The sequence below is a fragment of the Catharus ustulatus genome, chromosome 8, assembly GCF_009819885.2.
Source record: "Catharus ustulatus isolate bCatUst1 chromosome 8, bCatUst1.pri.v2, whole genome shotgun sequence".
NCBI lineage: Eukaryota > Metazoa > Chordata > Aves > Passeriformes > Turdidae > Catharus > Catharus ustulatus.
The window spans coordinates 30948536-30966403 of record NC_046228.1 but is presented as its reverse complement, the minus strand read 5'-3'; the positions used below and the strand labels follow the sequence as shown (position 1 = coordinate 30966403).

At 44.0% G+C, this 17868-nt stretch overlaps 1 protein-coding gene across 1 annotated transcript in view; it reads left to right on the top strand.

Annotated features, from left to right (window-relative positions):
- MCU (mitochondrial calcium uniporter) overlaps window positions 1–17868 on the top strand; it is a 77667-nt gene that overhangs the window by 57621 nt on the left and 2178 nt on the right. The window contains exons 3-8 of the mRNA XM_033066128.1: window positions 7686–7755; window positions 11595–11765; window positions 12257–12361; window positions 14554–14714; window positions 15188–15391; window positions 16882–16998. Coding sequence (XP_032922019.1) covers window positions 7686–7755; window positions 11595–11765; window positions 12257–12361; window positions 14554–14714; window positions 15188–15391; window positions 16882–16998 — 828 coding nt within the window. The remainder of the gene's footprint in view (window positions 1–7685; window positions 7756–11594; window positions 11766–12256; window positions 12362–14553; window positions 14715–15187; window positions 15392–16881; window positions 16999–17868) is intronic.

Below are 17868 nucleotides of genomic sequence, written 5' to 3'. Positions count from 1 at the left end.
ATAAAGCTTGTTTGGCACTTCTGGGCAACACTCTTAAACTTCCCTGCTAAGTGCCTCATAAAGGATTAAATCCTAAAGTGAGTTTGGCCTCTGTGCTCACCCTGTAAGGCTCGTAACCCAAGAGAAGGAACCACTTTTTGTGGGCAGATGGGATGTGCCTTTGTGGGTACAGCCTCTTGCTGTCTGAGAGTACTTACCTTTTGGTTCCACCACTTTTTGGACCAAACCCAGGTGTAACGCTAGCCAGAGAGATTAGATTTTTTTTTTGTGTTGTGCTTTCCTGCGGGGAGTTGATGGTGTAGGACTCCCCCAGCAGTGGGATGTGCTGGGCTGCTGTGGCTGGCAGGATGTTGCACCTCTCAGTATTTCAGAGCGTGCAGATCCTCCCAAGCTGTGCGTGTGCTGGCGCCGACTCCGAAGTCTGCAAGAGCCTGCTGTGTCTTTTCAAGAGCTGAAAGCGAGGTTCCCTCGTTTCTGAGTTGATTTCCCTGGAAAACCAGTGCGAGTTGGCTGCTCCCCAGCATGCACCGAGGCAGAAGGAATTTCCTTGCGCTTGTGGGAATCTCTGTTGTTTCGTTCTTGATGCTGGAAGTGCAGGGATGTCAGTGAGGTGCTGTTTCCTCACCAGCAAGCTCTTTTTGCAATGGGAGAAGAGGGGCAAGTTTTAAACTGTCTTTAACAGAGAGTTGCCTAACTAGAGGAGTTGCCTAATGGGGTTGGAAAGTGCTAGAGGAAGAAAATCAAACAAGAAAACAACAGCTAAGCTGCCCTGGGGAAATTGCTGAGGGGAATCCATCTGATGCCTTCTCTCTTAGTTATGAGGTTGCCAGCTGTGAGTGGCTGAGAGAGACAAAATCCCTGAAATTAGTGAACTCAGAACTTACTGAATTCTTCAAGCTTTTTTTAAATAATGGTTGATAGCCCCCTTAAAATTTTGAGAAAAGAGTTATAAACCTTTTCAGTAAGATTCAAGTGATGAATCTGGAAATTAGGGAAAGGAATTTAGCTCTCAGGTTTCAAAGCTGACACAAGTTTAAATGCATTCTAGTGTTTGGATTCTGTGTTTCAAGCCTTCAGGATTCAAAGGAATTAAAATTCTTAGCTTTTTTTTCCCCCTGGTAACCATGAGGATTATATTAAAGAAGACTGTATTAAACCATCCTGCCCCAGTAGAGCAAAAATATTTTCTTGGTGAAACTGTGATCTGGCATCACAAACTGTCAGGGAGAAGTTCCAGCCCTGTTTTGTGTTGTCTGCCAGAGGTAGGAAGGACTGTGTGAAGGTTGGATGAAAGAGGGAGTGTGAGGGCTGGTGTACCCTGCCTATCGTCTGCCTTAAGTTAGGAATAGGCTAATGCTCTGTGTGTTGTTGACACTTGCATTAAAATTAAGAATATAGACAGAGAGAAGGTTTAGTTTGGGACTTTGGTTTGGTTTTTAGCTGGGCAGAAAGTGATGTGGATGGTGGCAAGGGAAGCACCTGTTAAAAGCAATAGATTCTGCTTGACTGATGTGCTTAATATGTCAGCTCAACTTTTTTCGCTGTTATTACCTCTCCTTCCCTCTCTGTCTCCCAGAGGCTCAATCAAAGCCAGCAAATGCAGTGATGTTCCTGCTCAACAACAGTTCCTGCTGCAACTCCTTCTTTCAGTATCTCCAGAGCAGCAGTAATGCCTGGGAGAAAGGCACAATGGAAGGATGAGGAACAGTTACTTCAAAAAAAGCTTTTTCCCTTTTGTGCAGAAAATTAATCTCCTTCCTCCTACCCCCTCTTCTTTCTGGACACTGTGGATTACCTGCTTCTTTTTAGGCAGATGGGCAAAGGAAGCAGAATGAGAAACAAGTATTTATAGCTCACCTCCTGTTTATGTTCCCTTCCTAGCAGATGTGATAGAGCTTTGTACTCATGCTGAAAGAAGGGAAAATTCAGGCAGGAACGAGAACTGAGGTAAATGCAGATCATTTGCTAACGCATAGGTCATACAAAGTGCTTCCAAATGCAAAGAATAACACTTCCCACATCTTGCTGGCATTGCCTTTTTTTTGTGTCCGTCTACAGCCTGATTTTAAAATACAGAAGAAAAAAATCCATGAAGAATAGCACTACAGTTCAGACGGGTTCTCGTTTGCTTGACCTTCATCCGCATGAAACGCTGCCCTGTGGAGGCAGTGGGCGCAAAATGTTCTTTTTTTTGTGCAAAATCTGACCTCTTGAGTGGGATGGAGTAAGGGTGTGCTGTCAAAGAGGGAGAGAGAGGAATGAGTTCAAACCAGTGGGATTTAATCAGACAAGTGTTTGGCTCCTGGGAGACGAGCTGTGTGATTGAAAAAGGCAGCAGTTTGGACTTAGAGAAAATTGTGCTCAGAAGTTTATGGCTTGTTGCTATCACTGCGAGGGCACAGCTCTTGGTACAGGGGCTTTTCCCACTGCATTCCCTCTCCAACCAAATCCTGGGGGGGTTTCAGGGATGCAGTGTGAGCAGTTCCCTTGCACAGGTGTTTTATCACATCCCAGACTTCCAAACATCAGCCTGGTGTATTCCTGCAGGGAAATACTACATGGGTGTATTGGCTATGTGAATGTATCCAGAGACAGCAAGAAGCTGGAGAAGGTCTTCCATCAGGGTTGCAAAGAGATCCTAGAAGCAGTGGAGTCCAGGCACCTCAGAAAGAAAAGAAGGAGGAGAGATGTGAGAGATGCAGGCAGACATCTCCAGTGGCAGGATAGGCCTGAAGATGGAGTGGCAGACGGGCCTGTTTTGATCCCTTGGGAGGTGTCTGAGGAAGGCAGGGAGGGTGCTGAGGAGGAATTAGATGGAATTAGTTGAAGTTGACAGGATGCTGGCAGCAGGCAGGTCCCTCATAAGGTGCCACCATCTTCCCCTCGTCACCCTGCTGGCTCAGAGCCCCTCAGAGTCTGCTGTGGCCTGGGAAGGTCCTGTGAGTGCTCAGAGCCCTGCACTGGCTCCTTTGTGAAGGGTTTTATTGGCAGGCAGGTTTAGTAGTCACTGGATGGGTTACCTGGGGCTGGGAGGGGTCTCTGTGAGGGCTGTGGGGGGGTGTCATGGGGCTGAGGGGTCTCTGAAGGCTGTGTGAGATGTCATGGGGGTGTGGGTTCTCTGTGAAGGTTGTGTGGAGTGTCATGGGGCTGAGGGATCTCTGTGAGGGCTGTGTGGGGTGTCTTGGGGCTGAAGGGTCTCTGAAGGCTGTGTGGGTTGTCATGGGGTTGAGGGGGTCTCTGAAGGCTGTGTGGGGTGTCACACGGCTGAGGGGGGGTCTCTGATATCTGTTGGGCATCTCAGGAGGCTGAGAGGTGTCTGGGGTTGAAGAGTCGCTGATCTCTGTGGGGTGTTTGGGGCTGAGGGGTCTCTCTGTGGGGTGCCCAGGGGATGAGGGATCTCAATGTGCAGTGTCTAAGGTGATTCTGAGCTGAGCTGGATCCTGGATAAAAGGTTGGTTAGGGGGAAAGTATTCATTTCAGCCTGTTTCTTGATATTATCTGCATAATTGGCAAGTAAATCAACTTTCCCTTAGTCTAGTCTGCTAAGCCAGTGGTGACTGATCTCCCTGCCTTTATCCTTTTATCCTGCATCCTCCTGTCCTGTTCCTGAGCAATGAAGGAGCAGCTGGCTGGGCAGCTGACCCCAGTCAATCCCTCACAGCTCAATGTACTTAAATCCAGTCTGAGCTTTTGTGCTAGTGCAAAAACACTGGCTGTGTTGGGAAATCACACATCAACCCTTTGGATAGCAGATTTGGTCAGGACATGGTTTTTACCCTGATACTCCTTCATATAGCTGGTATGAAGGGGAAGAAAAATGGGAGGACAGAAGGGGACTTTGATAATTTAGGATCGAAGTACTGTTCAAGAGAGACGAAAATCTAACAGATTAACAGGATAATAGGAACAGAAATGAGGGAAAAATAGATAAATGGAGCCCTTCAGCAAGTTTGAGGTGGGTGGCTTGGGTTGCTGTGGCTGCTCAGGGAAGCTGACAGCAATTTTCATCACTGAGATTCCAGGCTGGAGGTTTTAGGATAACCACTTTTAAAGCCAGGAAAGACAGTCAGTGTTTCATGCAGCAAAAGTCAGGAGAGAGAGGAAAATAGCTGTTTTCTTGTTGGAAAAGGTGAGCTGCTTAGTATCAGACTTAATGCAGCCTTATATAAAGGCGGCCCCTCAAAGTTTGTAAAATAGGTGTTGCCAGAAGCACTTGAAAATGTGTCTCTTAAATGCTTTACTTTGTAGTAAGAAATTTTTATGTAGAGAATGCTCTATTTTTCACAAAAGCTGTACAGTTCTTGCTGCACTTGTACTCCAGGCAATGAGTTAGCAGCATGTTTTAATTGGGTTCTGGAGTAAGATACTCACTTTTTCATGCTTGAGGTGTTTGGTTATTTTTTTTTTTCCCCAGCCAACCTCTTTTCTCCTTTTAATTAGGGTTTAGAGACTCAGTTTCCTAAAATTGTTAGCATTCCAATATTGATAATTGTATACCTGGAGAACAGGAGCTGCTCCCTCTTTTTCCATCAGAGAGCACTCACTAAAAGGCAGATTTTTCCAGCAAGGCTTTGATTAACTTTGTCACCCAGGTAGTACTGAGAAAGCTATGTTAGGACCTGTAGAAATGCTGTTATTCTTACCTTTGGGTTGTCTAATACAGACCTGGACTAGTCTGGGGGAAGCTTTAGTTTTGGGTAGAGGACTGGGACATTTTTCCTCTTACTCCTTTAATCATTTTGGGAGTGCAGCTGCTGCATAACCCTGAGCATGCATCTTACTGCAGATAAGGCAGGAAATGAAGGGTCTGATGGATGTGGAGTGTGAATTCCTGCACGTGTTCTTGTGAAACTAGAAAGTTATCCTAGTGCTTAAAGCTTCTCATTTCAGCAGTCTGGCTTTGGTGCTTTTCACACTCCCAAGTATTGCTTATTTTGGGAAAGGTGGACAAGCCTGTCTTGACTGAAATTTGGGTGCAGCTATTCCACACTTTGTTGCTTGGGTGGGGTGAGATGTTGGCTGTTTGCCTGAGGGGCAGATGTGGTCAGTAAAACTTGAAATGGGTTCCTTTCTCGGCCTTGCACTGCTCTGATCCCCAACTTCAGCCTTCTGACACCTTTCTGTAGGAAGCTGTTGAACTGCAGACATTGGATAATGGCTTCAAACATTTCTATCCATCTCAATTGTAGAACAACAGTCTCACTTCAGTAATAAAATTGATGGATGACTCCTTAAGCTCTTGCTAACCTCAGACGTGATATCCTGACATCTTGGTCTGTGCTCAGTTTTGAGTTCATTTGTTGCTTTTTTCCCCCTTCCTAGCCAGCAGAGCCTGGTTTTGCCGATAAGGAATTACAGCAGCAGCACAGTCAGAGCTGCAGGAGTGACAGATACGAGTGTTTTAACAGCATCTCTCCTGTAAAACATACTGCTGGGGAGGGGAGTGCTGAGGAAACACAGGGGTTCAGCCCATATTGGGATGCAAGAACTGTGCAAGGGGTTAAGCCAGGGAACACCTCAGCTTTTTGATGAGTCACCTAACATGCCCTGGTTTTTGTTTTGCCTTTTCCCTGTTTTGTTTGGTGAGGGCAGGAGGCTTCTGGAGTGAGCTTGTATCTGTCAGATACTCATAGCCTTAAGGGAAAGTCTGCCTGTGCTACCTGATAATATCTTCCAGCTACATGGTTGTTTTGCAGTGGGATAGTGCTGGGTTTAGGATGTTCTGGGAACTGCGGTTTTGGGCTGCAGTTCACATCTGCTAGAAAGGCAGAGTCCTACTGTGCAGTGTTTGAAAAATGGATGAATTATGTTGTGTAGAGGGGGAGAGTGAAGCAGTAAAAACCTCCTATCAGTGCTAGCTGTGCTGTGGGATCAGGTAAAACTGCTCTGTGAACAGTCTTTGGGGTAGTGCTCTCTGACTGAGGAGGGTTTGTGTCTCACTGAGTAAATTCTGCTCACTTGTTTCTGTATCTGATACTTTTTTAGAAGGACTGAAGTTCCCCTGCTTAGGTAAAAATTGGTTCAGAAGATCGATTTGCATGTGGCCCCACATCTGATCCTTGAAGCTTTTGACTTTGTTAATAATATAATAGTAATGCCAAGACAACAGATTTGGATTTGTACAGTATGTGGGGCTGTAGCTTCTCAGATAGTTTTGAGTCTAAAACCTGGGTTTTTTTGAGTGGGAGGGGTAGTCCTGGTTGCTCAACAGTAGCACATGGTGTCAGAGAGTCAAGAAGACTTGCTTATTTCACTTGCAAAAAGGCAAAATTGCCCTTTGGTTCCATTCAGCTTCCCATTTGAGTTACAGCTGTTTGGTGCCCACTTCTTTTCCTGTATCTGATTTGACCCTGGGAAACTGAAAATGCAGTTGAGAAAAGGCAAATTGAAAATGACTGATGTTCATTGTCAAAACTGATAGAAATGAAGTATGAATATAGCACACATCACAGTGAATTTCTAGAGCTGTCAATGCAGTGATCTTCAGGGGCAAAGGTCCTGCTTTCAAGAAAGATTAATGGGAGCTATCCTTGGTTTGGCTATCAGGCTTCAGAGGACAAGGGAAGTAGCAATTAAAGCCATTTAAAGTAGGTTATCAAAGGCAACCTCATGAAACACAGGTTTGGACAATTTGACAGAGAAATAATCAACCTGGGTTTTGTTTGTGAACTTCATTAGAAATTTACTTTAAAAAGTCCTCCCTGTAAGATACCTTTATAAAAATGTAGGTTTGGCAGCTGTGTTTTAGCAATCAGCAAAGAAAAAGTATTCCAGACCATAGGAATGTCCAAATTGGACAACAGCTGTTGAAAAATCTGAGAGTAGCCTCTGAAATATAAACTACCAGAGACAGGTGAGAGCTGGTGTGTTATACCTTACTCTGCAGTTGGGCTGTTCTGTGCCTTAGCTGTAATTCTGGTCTTGGGGAAGGATTAGTACATAACCGGTGTAATCTAATCTAAAAGATAGACTTTAAATCAGTCTGGTTGTAGATTTTCATGGGCAAAATGAGTCTGTTGCTAAGTCTGCAGAACATAGAAACCCATTCATGTGCTTTCTTCCTGTTGGGCTGTTGGGGGTTTTTTTAGTTTTATAGCTCAGTATTACAATTATTGCTTTTTATGCTGGAACAATTTGTTCTACTCACAGGCATGTTTACTACTGTGTGTCTCAGAGTTTGGCTTCCCTCTGTAAGGACACAAAGTAATGTTGGCATGGAAAACAACCAACGAGAATGAACCTGTTAATCCACAACTCTGTAAACATCCTTCCTGGTTAATGCAAAAAACTACTTTTTTTTTTTTTTTTAACCTTTAAAGCCTTGTGCTTTGATCTGGTTTCTATCGGGGTCTGTGTAGTAAGCTCAATGGATTTCTTAAAACTGATTGACGGTGTGGCTGTAAAAATCCATGTCACACGAAGGCAAACAAACCACAGCTGTTCTGTTCCAGACTCTGAGCTAGGTGTGTAGAGGTGAACTTGGCTGCGGGGGGAAACCCTGTGGGGTGACAGATGGGAAGGGAAGAGGCTGTTCCTGACAGGTGCTCCGGCTTGGTGGCTGTTCCTGTGGCTGTTCCTGCGGCCACGGGCGGGAGGAAGCGCCTGGCGAGGGCATTGGGGAGGGGGCACGGGAGGGATCGGATCCTGCCAGACTGATCATTTGTCCTCTTTGCTGTGTTTTCCAGGTGCATCAGCGGCTGTCTCCTTGGCAGAGCGTGAGGGTGGTGTATTGCAGTACCGTAGTGCCCTCTGATGGTGAGTACACACGTGTGCCAGCTCTCACTTGGGCTTCCCTAACTCACATTTCATTCCCTGCCCCCTTTTCTGGTTGAGGCTATTTTGGCTGGGCACCAATCCACTTTGGAGCTAAGGAAGCGACAGAGAGAACAATGTCAAGAAGAATTAAGGCAGTGGGCAGCTTTTCTATGAACTGTCCTTACAAAACTGGATGGGCTTTATGAAGAAAGATGGAATTGCGTGCAGCTGTCCAAATCTTTTTGCCGGGCTTCTTCCTGATGTAGCTGTGAGGTCTGTGTGATCCCTACCCTTCAGGGTGCTGTTCTTCCTTCAGGGAGGTGCCAGAGGCTGGAGCCAGTGGTGCCAAGCACTAGGACACGAGGCAAAGGGCAGAAACTGATGTGCAGAAAATTCTACCTGAGTGTGAGAAAGAACATCTCCTGTGCACTGGAGCAGAGAGGCTGTGGAGTTTCCCTCACTGAGGACACTCCAGAGCTGTCTGGACAAAATCCTGTGCCATGTACTCTGGGATATCCCTGCTTGAGCAGGGAGGTGGCACCACAAGACCCACTGTGGTCCCTTCAGCCTGCCCCCTTAAGTCCATTTATGTAACAGAAGTGCAGCTCATATCAGCTACGTGCCAAAATGGTCAAAAGCATCATTTACTGCAGTGAATAAGTTGTGAAGCCAAGGCAATGTTATTTAAATTTATTTAAATTCTGGGGCAGCTCAAACATGAGGCTTTTTTGTCACAGCGCAAAGCAAAAGGAGGCACTGGTGGGACTTTGAAAATCTCAGTGTGTCACAGTGCAAAGAGGAAAGGAGCAGCTTTTAGCTCACTGCCTGCTTAACATCTGCATGCTGTGCACAAGGAGTGGAGCACTTGTGCTGACAGACATGAGCATTGAGTGGATCCTCTCCTTGCTAAGGCTTGTTAATAAGGGCTGAAAGCTGATAAATGAAGGGTTCCTGCTTCCCGTGCCAGGATAACAAGTGTACGAAGACAAAGAAGAACATGACTGCTCTGCAGAGCTTTCATGAATACCTGGGAGCTTAAACAGGTAGGAGTGTGGAGGATGTGTAAGGTCGAGAAGATGTCTGCCTGTGCCTGATTTGATTTTACCTCTCTTCATGTTATGCTTGAATAACTCTCTCATTATTTCTCCTGATAACTTTGCCTTTACTAATAGCCAATGTACAGCACTTGCTTATTTGGCCACACTTTTTTCTTTTACTGTACTTCGTTTTGACCTCATTTGTTGTTCAAGTTGATCTTAGGCAAAAATGGAAATCTTTAAAAGAAAAGACCCATGACCTGCTGCTGATGCACATATGATTGAGCCAAAACTTTGTGGTGCTTGGATGGAACTCATACCTCAAAGCAACCGCAGGCTTAATATAGCATGTAAAGCTTCTCAAGTCCCCCATGGTCTCATTTAGCACCATTCCTGACCAGGCTGTAGATGACTGTAAATGAAAGTGAAGCACACTTGTATAAAATTAATTTATTTTACTTGCCATGCATTTAAATCCTGGCTTAAAATTTAGCTAGCAGAGGATTGGCTGAAATCTTAGCTCTGTGATTAGTGAGGTGCCAAATGCTTTCTCCACTTAATAACTTGTGAGGTAGATGCAGAAGATGCGCAGGGCTGTGGGAGAGAAGAGTGAGGCAGCCATATCACAGGGGCTTGTTAATAACTTTTACTGGAGCTGCCTGCTGCTGTCTGCTAGGTTTGTATTATTGTGTCCTTCAGAATTCCTTCTGTTTTTCTTTAGCCTCTTCCCTCTTCAATGCAGTAAAAATCTGATCAGCATTACTTGCGTGGGAGGTGATGAGAGGATCAACCTGGACTTACGGACTTTCCCTGCCAGTGAATTAAGCTAGGAAATTACTTTCAGAAGGTTTTTGCAAGGAAAACATAAAGCAGGTGTATTTACAGATTTACTGACCTTGTCTTTGAAGGGAAATAATTTGGTCTTTAATAGTTCACCTAAACTGGAAGTCCTGGTGAGAGGCTTTATTTGTACTCCTAATGCTGATGATGCCTAAAATGCAGCAGGGTTGTTCCTGGTAGGCACTTCCTGCAGAGCTGGCAGTCCTGGAGCTCTGGTTGTGGTGTGGTACCAGTGGAGATACATGGAAAAAGTGTCAAACATTGTTCTCTCTTCTGCTCTGCAAAAAAAAGTGCTTCACTGCAGTGTGTGGTCCAGGCAGCATTTTAAATTTAAAGAAAACTGATAGCTGGTGTCATAACAGCTGCTGCTAAGGAGCTCTAAATTCTCTCTGACAGTCCAAATAAATTGACACTTTGCTTTATTTCTTTCCAGTAAATATCTGATTGTTGTTTCTGAATTCTATGCTTCAAAACACTAAAGCTACTAAAATCCTGTCAGATATCTGAGCCTTGAGAATAGGCATTGATAGATTTTCAAATACTGGGGCCTCTTAGGATGCTTTAGTTGTTTTAAGTGTCCATACTTGGTTGCTTCCATCTAGTCTTTAAGGACTTTGAAGGCAGCAATCCCTTGCAAGAGGGAAAAAACTTTTTTATGCTTAATTCATTTCATGAAGGTGTGTGATAATTAAGAATGAAAAGAGAATTCTTCTGACTTTGTGAAAGTGTATTTGGTGCATCCTTTCTCAATATCCACGGTCCCCCATTTTTGGAAAGGTGTGATGCCCCAGGACTTGTCCTCATAGTTCACTTTGCTAGTTAAAATATCATTATTTGCCTTCTGTTGACTTTTGGACTGACTGGTTTTGGTGTTAGCTGCTTAAAATGACTTAGCATGTCAATCCATGAGTTCAGTGAGTTTAAGGAGATGGGAGTTGACCAAAGCTGCAACATGTTGGACCACTGAGGCAGATGAATTGTAGGCAGGTGTGGCTGCACCATCCCTGAGACACAGCAAATGCTCTGAGCAATAAAAAACCCCTATGTTTCTACATAAGATAGATACCTATGAAAGCAAATAATTCTAAGGTGTGCTGTTATACCTGAGCAACTACCTCACCTGAGGACAGTTATGACTGTGCTTCAGTAAAGGGCACTTAGGGAATATGAACTTTCAACTTCTCTTTTCTATGTATGGATCTCACGAAGCACACGGAGCAGGTTGTGGCAGTAAAATAATAACCAGCTTACAGCTCATGCAGGTCATGGATTTTAGAATTACAGAAATCCTCAAGAACGCTCTCAGGAGAGCTTTGGGCAGCACCAAAGAAATAGAAAATCTTGTTTTATCTACACCTAAGTAGTAATGCCTGTCTGGAGAAGTACAAAGCATATTGATCCCATGAATTTTAAATGAAATGACCTTGAAGCCTTAACTCAGAATCCTGCTCTCCTACAACCACATGCTCCTGACTGCTTTCTTACATGTCTTGCCTCAGGACAAGGAGGAGGAAACCAGAACTAAAAAAGAATAAAAACATTTGAAGTGGGTCCTTCCTTGATGTTTCCTAATAGACACAATCTGCCTTTGTCTCCTGAGCTATAAATCCTGATATAAACAGCACTGTTTTGTCTTCCATAGTCCAAAATGCTTTTATTCTCCAACCTAACCAAAACATACTGTGCTGCCATGTTAAGGCCTTTAGATACCATGTTGCCTTTAGAACAAAGGTGACTGTTTGGAGTAAGTAACTTTTACAAAGTACAGAAAATTACTGCTGAGTTACTGGTGTGAGAAACTCAGCCTTACCTCCATTTTTCTTTGGCCACATTACTTGAGAAAACCAAAAGTTTAGTCTGTTGCATTCAGATTATGGCCAGGTTTGCCTCTTCCTCCATGGAACAAGTAGAGAAGATCAGTTACCTTTTAGTGACAAGCTTGTATTTTTGTTGTCTCCGCAGAAGTGACGGTGGTTTACCAAAACGGGTTGCCTGTGATTTCTGTGAGTCTTCCATCGCGGCGGGAGCGCTGCCAGTTCACCCTGAAACCCATCTCAGACTCTGTCGGGGTGTTCCTGCAACAGCTGCGAGCGGAGGACCGAGGAATTGATCGGGTTGCAATCTACTCAGCAGGTACTCTTGTTTACAAACTAATTGATTTACTTGCTTGCCAGCTGTTTGCATCCAGCCTTTTGCTTTTGAAGTTAAAGTTTGCTGTCCTGTGAGTTCTTCAACCTTCCTGAAAGAGCAGAAGGTAGAAATGCCATTCCTAGAGTAAAAATATTCTACAGTCAGGGCTGCCAAGGAAATCAGTCCTAATGGAGGTGTTTTCTGGTGAGTTCCCTACTATTTAGTAGGAAAGATGCAAGTTGTGCAATCTACACAGAGGTTCAAATCGATTTATGAGGAATTGGGTGTGGAAGGTGGTGCATGGGAAACAGTATCCTGCTGTAGCAATGAGAACTCTGTCGTGCTTCACCTTTCCTTGTCCTGACAAAAAGTATCATCCTCTGGAAAGAATAGAAATCAAACAGCTGGATTTGGGATGGTGTTACAATTTAGCCACAGCGTGTTTAAATCCTTTGTTCCTCCTGCTTAATGCATCCTCTGTGTTTTCCTTACAGATGGCACACGTGTGGCCTCCTCCACAGGCATAGACCTGCTTCTGCTGGACGACTTCAAACTGATCATTAATGATGTCTCCTACCATGTCAGACCACCAAAGAGAGGTAAAGCAGCCTGCTTCTGCTCAGCACTGGGAGCACATTTCAGTATTCAGCTCCCTGCTTCATTGCAACATGCTTTATTAACTTGTTCAGGAGCATGAAGTGTTGTTTCTGAAGGGAGGCCTTGTGGTTTCTAATCCTGCCCTTGGAGCTCAATTTGGAGATATCCAAGCAATCAGAATAATCACTAATGAAAAGCAGATATTTCATTCTGTTCAAAGCTGGTGCCCCCAGCCCTCAGGAGGAATAAACAAAGAAATAGAATTCCTTTTCATTTCTAAGCTTTAAAATTTTTTTTTAATTACTGAAAAGTAATTTAATTTAACTCGTTCTGAAGGAGTACAATACAAGATGAGAATTAGATTGAAACTTAGATTGTCTATTTTGGAAGAATAAATTGTTTCTTCCCTTGACAGCTAACATTGTTTCCATTTAAGTGTGGGACTTTGAATACTGCAGATAAACCTCAAAACCTTGTTAGCTACCAAACGGTGAAATAAAGGAGACTGTGCCCTTAGAAGGTTGTCTTATGAAGAATCAGGTAGGAAGGGAAGGGAAAACAACCTATTTTGAGTCAATAAGAAAATTAATTTCAATATTATTCTTTGGACATGTGTGATTTTCGAGGTATGAAAACCTGCAAGAAGCTTTTGAGACACTTCAGCATTACTGGGGGAGGCAGGAACTCAGTGTTTTTATCTGCCCTCTTTCTTCTGGGCAGCTTCATGGCCTTCATAAAACACCAGGTTCTTGCATGCCTGTAGTTACCTCTGAGGATTTAAACAAAAGGGACAGCTTGGGAAATGCTCTTCTGTCTGGCTCTTGGCTCACAGATGTGGGGGATTTTATTGTTCTGTTGTTCTGGAATTGGCAGTGCAGTACTGGGTGAGATGATCTTTCTCCACTAAGTGTGGTGTAGACTGACCTCCACTGAGATTTTTTTTTCCCCTCATCTCATTAAAAGCACCTTAGCAGAAAGCTCTCCACTAAGATTGGATATCTAAACCACTGGGTATCATACATACAAAGAGCTGCTCTGCTTTGTCACCCAGTGTGTACTGATAGGGAGCTCTGGGATCACCAAGGTTACAGGAAATTGTCTCCTAGGATGCACTTGGCAAGGGAATTTCTATAGTTTGTGCTAAAATGAATGTGCCTGAAAATAGGCACCAGGATTAGTTCTGTCAAACTTTTCAGCTATTGCTTTTGAATTTTTACAAGATCACCTTGTGTGTTTGAAAATGGAAATGCCAGAATACTGTAGTTTTAAATAAGTACTTCTTGATGGTCACCTCAGTAGGAACACATGGATTTGTCTTCATAGGAGAACAGGAGCCCTTTAACTAGAATGAAGTTGTGTGCATTGTGTGTCTTGGCACATGCAACTGAATCACTTTTCCCTTGAGCTGCTGGTGTTAAAACTTAAGTTGTCCATAGCTTTTTGAGTTGGTCAAATCATATTTTGATAACTTCAGGTACAAGTCCAAGGATGCCACAAAAATTAATTTTTTATTTGGTTAGTGTCATTTCATTTCAAACTTTTTTCCCTCATGTGGGCTGTAAGACAATACAACTCCTTTATGAACTGGTATCCTCTAGGAATCCTTTTTGAGTGGGAATGCAAGGATAAAGGTGGTTTTGAGCTGTGGCCCTGTTTTTGTTTCTAGATACTGTGAGGGAGAATGTTGCTCCTTTGCAGGCAGCACAACAAGGGAAACACACAAGCACTGGGAAACAATTGTTGGCACTGGCACTCAAAATGCTGCTGCTGAGACTGTTGGTGGGGTCCCTAACCCACAAGGTTCAGCTGCCACCACCAGTAACTCTGGTTAACAGCTGGTGGTCTGTAGTCTGGATTCTGCTGTGTCCTGACAGCTGCTGTGATGGATCGTGGCTAGATTAGTTCTTTTGTCTTGTGTATAAATATGAGTAAGCAACAGCTGTTGACATCTGGCCAGCTTTATAGGACATCTCTCTTTTCCTTGTTCTTATCAAATTTTAGGAATACCCAGTAGTAAAGCCTGGTTTTCTTTCAAGGGAATCACATTGTCTTAGAGTGCTGGAGCTCTTCCAAGGACGACTTTGTTGAAAAGACAATTTTGTTCATTTCCGGTGCAGACTAATAGCAGTTTCCCAAGGGCATGTGAGAAGCCCTGGGGGCACAGGTGTAAAATGCAGCCTCTGTTTTTCCCTAGAGCTCTTAAGCCATGAAAATGCCACGACGCTGAATGATGTGAAGACGTTGGTTCAGCAGTTGTACACAGCCTTGAGCATCGAGGAGCACCAGCTGAACAAGGAGAAGGAGCTGATAGGGAGGCTAGAGCAATTGAAGGAGCAACTAGCACCTCTAGAAAAAGTAAGGAGTTTCTCAGTGTGTTGTATTTATCCTCCAAATGCAGCCTGAATGTATTGCCAGGTTTTAATTGGGTCCTTGGCATGTTTCAGATAGTTTTAAGATCACTGAACCAAGTGTTTACCAAACCATGTCTGCTTCTGGTTTCTGCAAATATTTTGTTTCCTTGCTTTAAATAGCTGCAGATGAGCTTGTTAGTAAAGGAAGACTGGGGCTAATGCAACAGAACATCTCTGAACATAAAGAAATAAATACTTTCCTGAGGCATTCAGAGAATGCTCAGAGTACATATAGGTGACAAGAAGATAGTGATGGAAAAGAAGTTTAGGTTTGTTTGTATAAGCATTGTGTGTAATCAAATCATGTTTCAAACCACTTGATGTTACTATTAATATAAGAGATTGTTATTATCTCTTAAACAATATTAACATAATTACTTCTGAGACTGCAAGGTGTGTGTTTCTGCCTTCTTGCAGGTAAGGATGGAGCTCAGCAGGAAAGCAGAGAAGAGGACAACCTTGGTGTTGTGGGGAGGCCTGGCCTACATGGCCACTCAATTTGGGATTCTGGCCCGCCTGACCTGGTGGGAATATTCTTGGGACATTATGGAACCAGTGACCTATTTCATCACCTATGGTAGTGCCATGGCAATGTATGCTTATTTCGTAATGACCCGCCAGGTAGGACTTGTTGTGCTGACATTGATGCTTCACTAGAAGACTTTCTCTGGGCTCTACTCCCTAGAAAAATAGCAAAGTTGTGCCTGGTAGAAGCTGCTTTGCCCCCCTCCTCATCCTCTTGGAACCCAGATGCCACTTGTTTAATTTGTGCTGACCAGAGAGGTGGTGTGTGGCTGTGGGGTGTTCTCATGGGGGTGCTGGCTGGTTGTCTGACCAGAAATGCTTTTCTGTGTTTGGTGGCTGACTGCTGTAGCCAAACAGATTCATCTGCTGGCAGATATGGTCAGTACAGACAGGTATGGCTGCATGAGGTACTTCTGAGCTTGAAGGAAGCCCACCCCTCTCACATGCCACATTAGCCTTTTTTAAAGTGCTCAAGGATCAGGCATCTTGTTGGAAATGCCTTTCAGTGATCTAACCTCCCATGTGGATGAAGAATCTGTCTCTGGATCCCTGTAATTGTGACAGATTCTCTGTGGATTTTCTAGTGCGTGGTTTGTCTCTGGAGTTCCTAATCCCGCCTACATAATGAGGAAGGGAGGGCTCAGAGTGTCTGTACTGTCACAAGGCTGTCAGAACAGATGCTGCAGGTGTCCCAGCATGGTGTCCCAAGGGTCTGTCAGCTGCATCATTTCAGGGACAGTATTTATAGCTTTTCTCCCTCCTTTTTTCCTCACAAACTTGTCAGTATGAAATGTTAGTTTTTGTTGTCTCTGCGTGGAAGGATTCACACACTGGGGACAGAAGGAAGGTGGTAGTAACTCACTGCTGGAGTGTAACAAATGAGTAGAGAGGCAAATGTCTGACTTTGCTGGGTCTGGCTGGGATGGAGTTAATGTTCTTCAGAGCAGCTGGTGTGGTGCAGTGTTTGGCATTTGTGGCCAAGACAGCCTTGGTAACACAGCAGTGCTTTTGCTATTGCTGAGCAGTGCTGGTACAGCATCAAGGCCTTCTCTGGCTTTTGTTCTTCCCTGGTCTGCCCCCTGCCATCTGGGAATAGGCTGGGGGGAGGGAACACATCTGGCACAGCTGCCCTGAACTGCCCAAACTGATACTCCATACCACATAATGGCACATTTTGTAATGAATTGGGAGGGAGTTTCTCCAAAGCAGCCACTGCTCAGAGTCTGGCTGGGCATTGGTCTGCTGGCAGGAGGTGGTGAATGATTGCTTTTGCATCACTCTTATGTTCTTGTGGGCATTTTCCATCAGTTATTAAACTGTCTATAACACTACACATAATTTTTTTTTTTCTCTACCTTTGGATTCTTTTCTTTCTCCCATCCAGCTGTGCAGCAGTGAGTGACTGGGTGGGGGTTCAGCTGCTGGCAGGGGTCACCTCTCACTGTGTGAGCTTGGACCAGGCTTGTGTCTTCTGTCAGGAGCTGGTTGTTCTCCTAAACACACCTGAGACATCTTGTGCTATGGCATTCTGTGCTGCCTCCCTGCTGTAGCTTTATTCCTGTTTTCTCTCCTTTTTTTCTCTTTAGGAATATGTTTATCCAGATGCCAGAGACAGACAGTACTTACTATTTTTCCATAAAGGAGCCAAAAAGACACGATTTGATCTAGAGAAATACAATCAACTCAAGGATGCAATTGCTCAGGTAACAAGAATTTTTCCAGAAACAAGATAAGCAATTACTGCTTGCTAACTCTTCATTACTATTAATAGACACACCTCAAGCAAGAATGAATGTATTTTAAGTTTTCAGCCCATTTTCTTGTCACAGCCCCACTGCAATCTCTGAATTGGCTTTGATGTTCCCAGGAATAGAACTACTGGAAGTGTAAATCAACATGAAATCCATATCAATCTTTAAGAGCCTTTCAGAAACTGCTGGCAAATCTTGAGTTACTTCAGAGTCTTTATGCCTCAGTGGAGCCTAATTCAAGATTTCTTTTCTTCTCAGCTCCTACACACCAGATGGATTTAGTGAGGAATGAAGTCTTGCATCCATTCAGTTCAGATCTTCCTGCACTTCAGTGCAGTCCTGGAAAATAATGTTCAGAAAATGTAGCTGTATTGTTAAAGTCAGTGGGGGCAGATTTCTCACACTCTGGAGACAGACACTCTTGACAGATTGTCCACACTGTGGGATCTTTTCAGCAAGGACTCTGATAGAGATGTTTCCTTGTGTTTCTCAGAGCCTTATTGCAGAAGGATGGTGTGAGGAGAAGAAGCAGAGTTACCACATTATTTTTCACTGCTCTCTCTCATCCTTTATTCCTAGGCTCTGGAAATGACAGTGTAAGATATACAGGGCAAGATGAGTTCTGCCCCAGCTCTGGAGAACAAATTGCATAAGGAAGGACCCACAGGTCTTTCTGGGGTTTCTGCCATAATTTCCTGGAGCTTTTCTTCTAGAATCAGCCATCCCTAATAATCTAGTTGGGGTTTGTGGGTTTTTGTTGGCTTAAAAAAAATATTTCAGTGAGTTTAAGGGGATCTAAATCTTCCCTGCACTGTTCCTTTA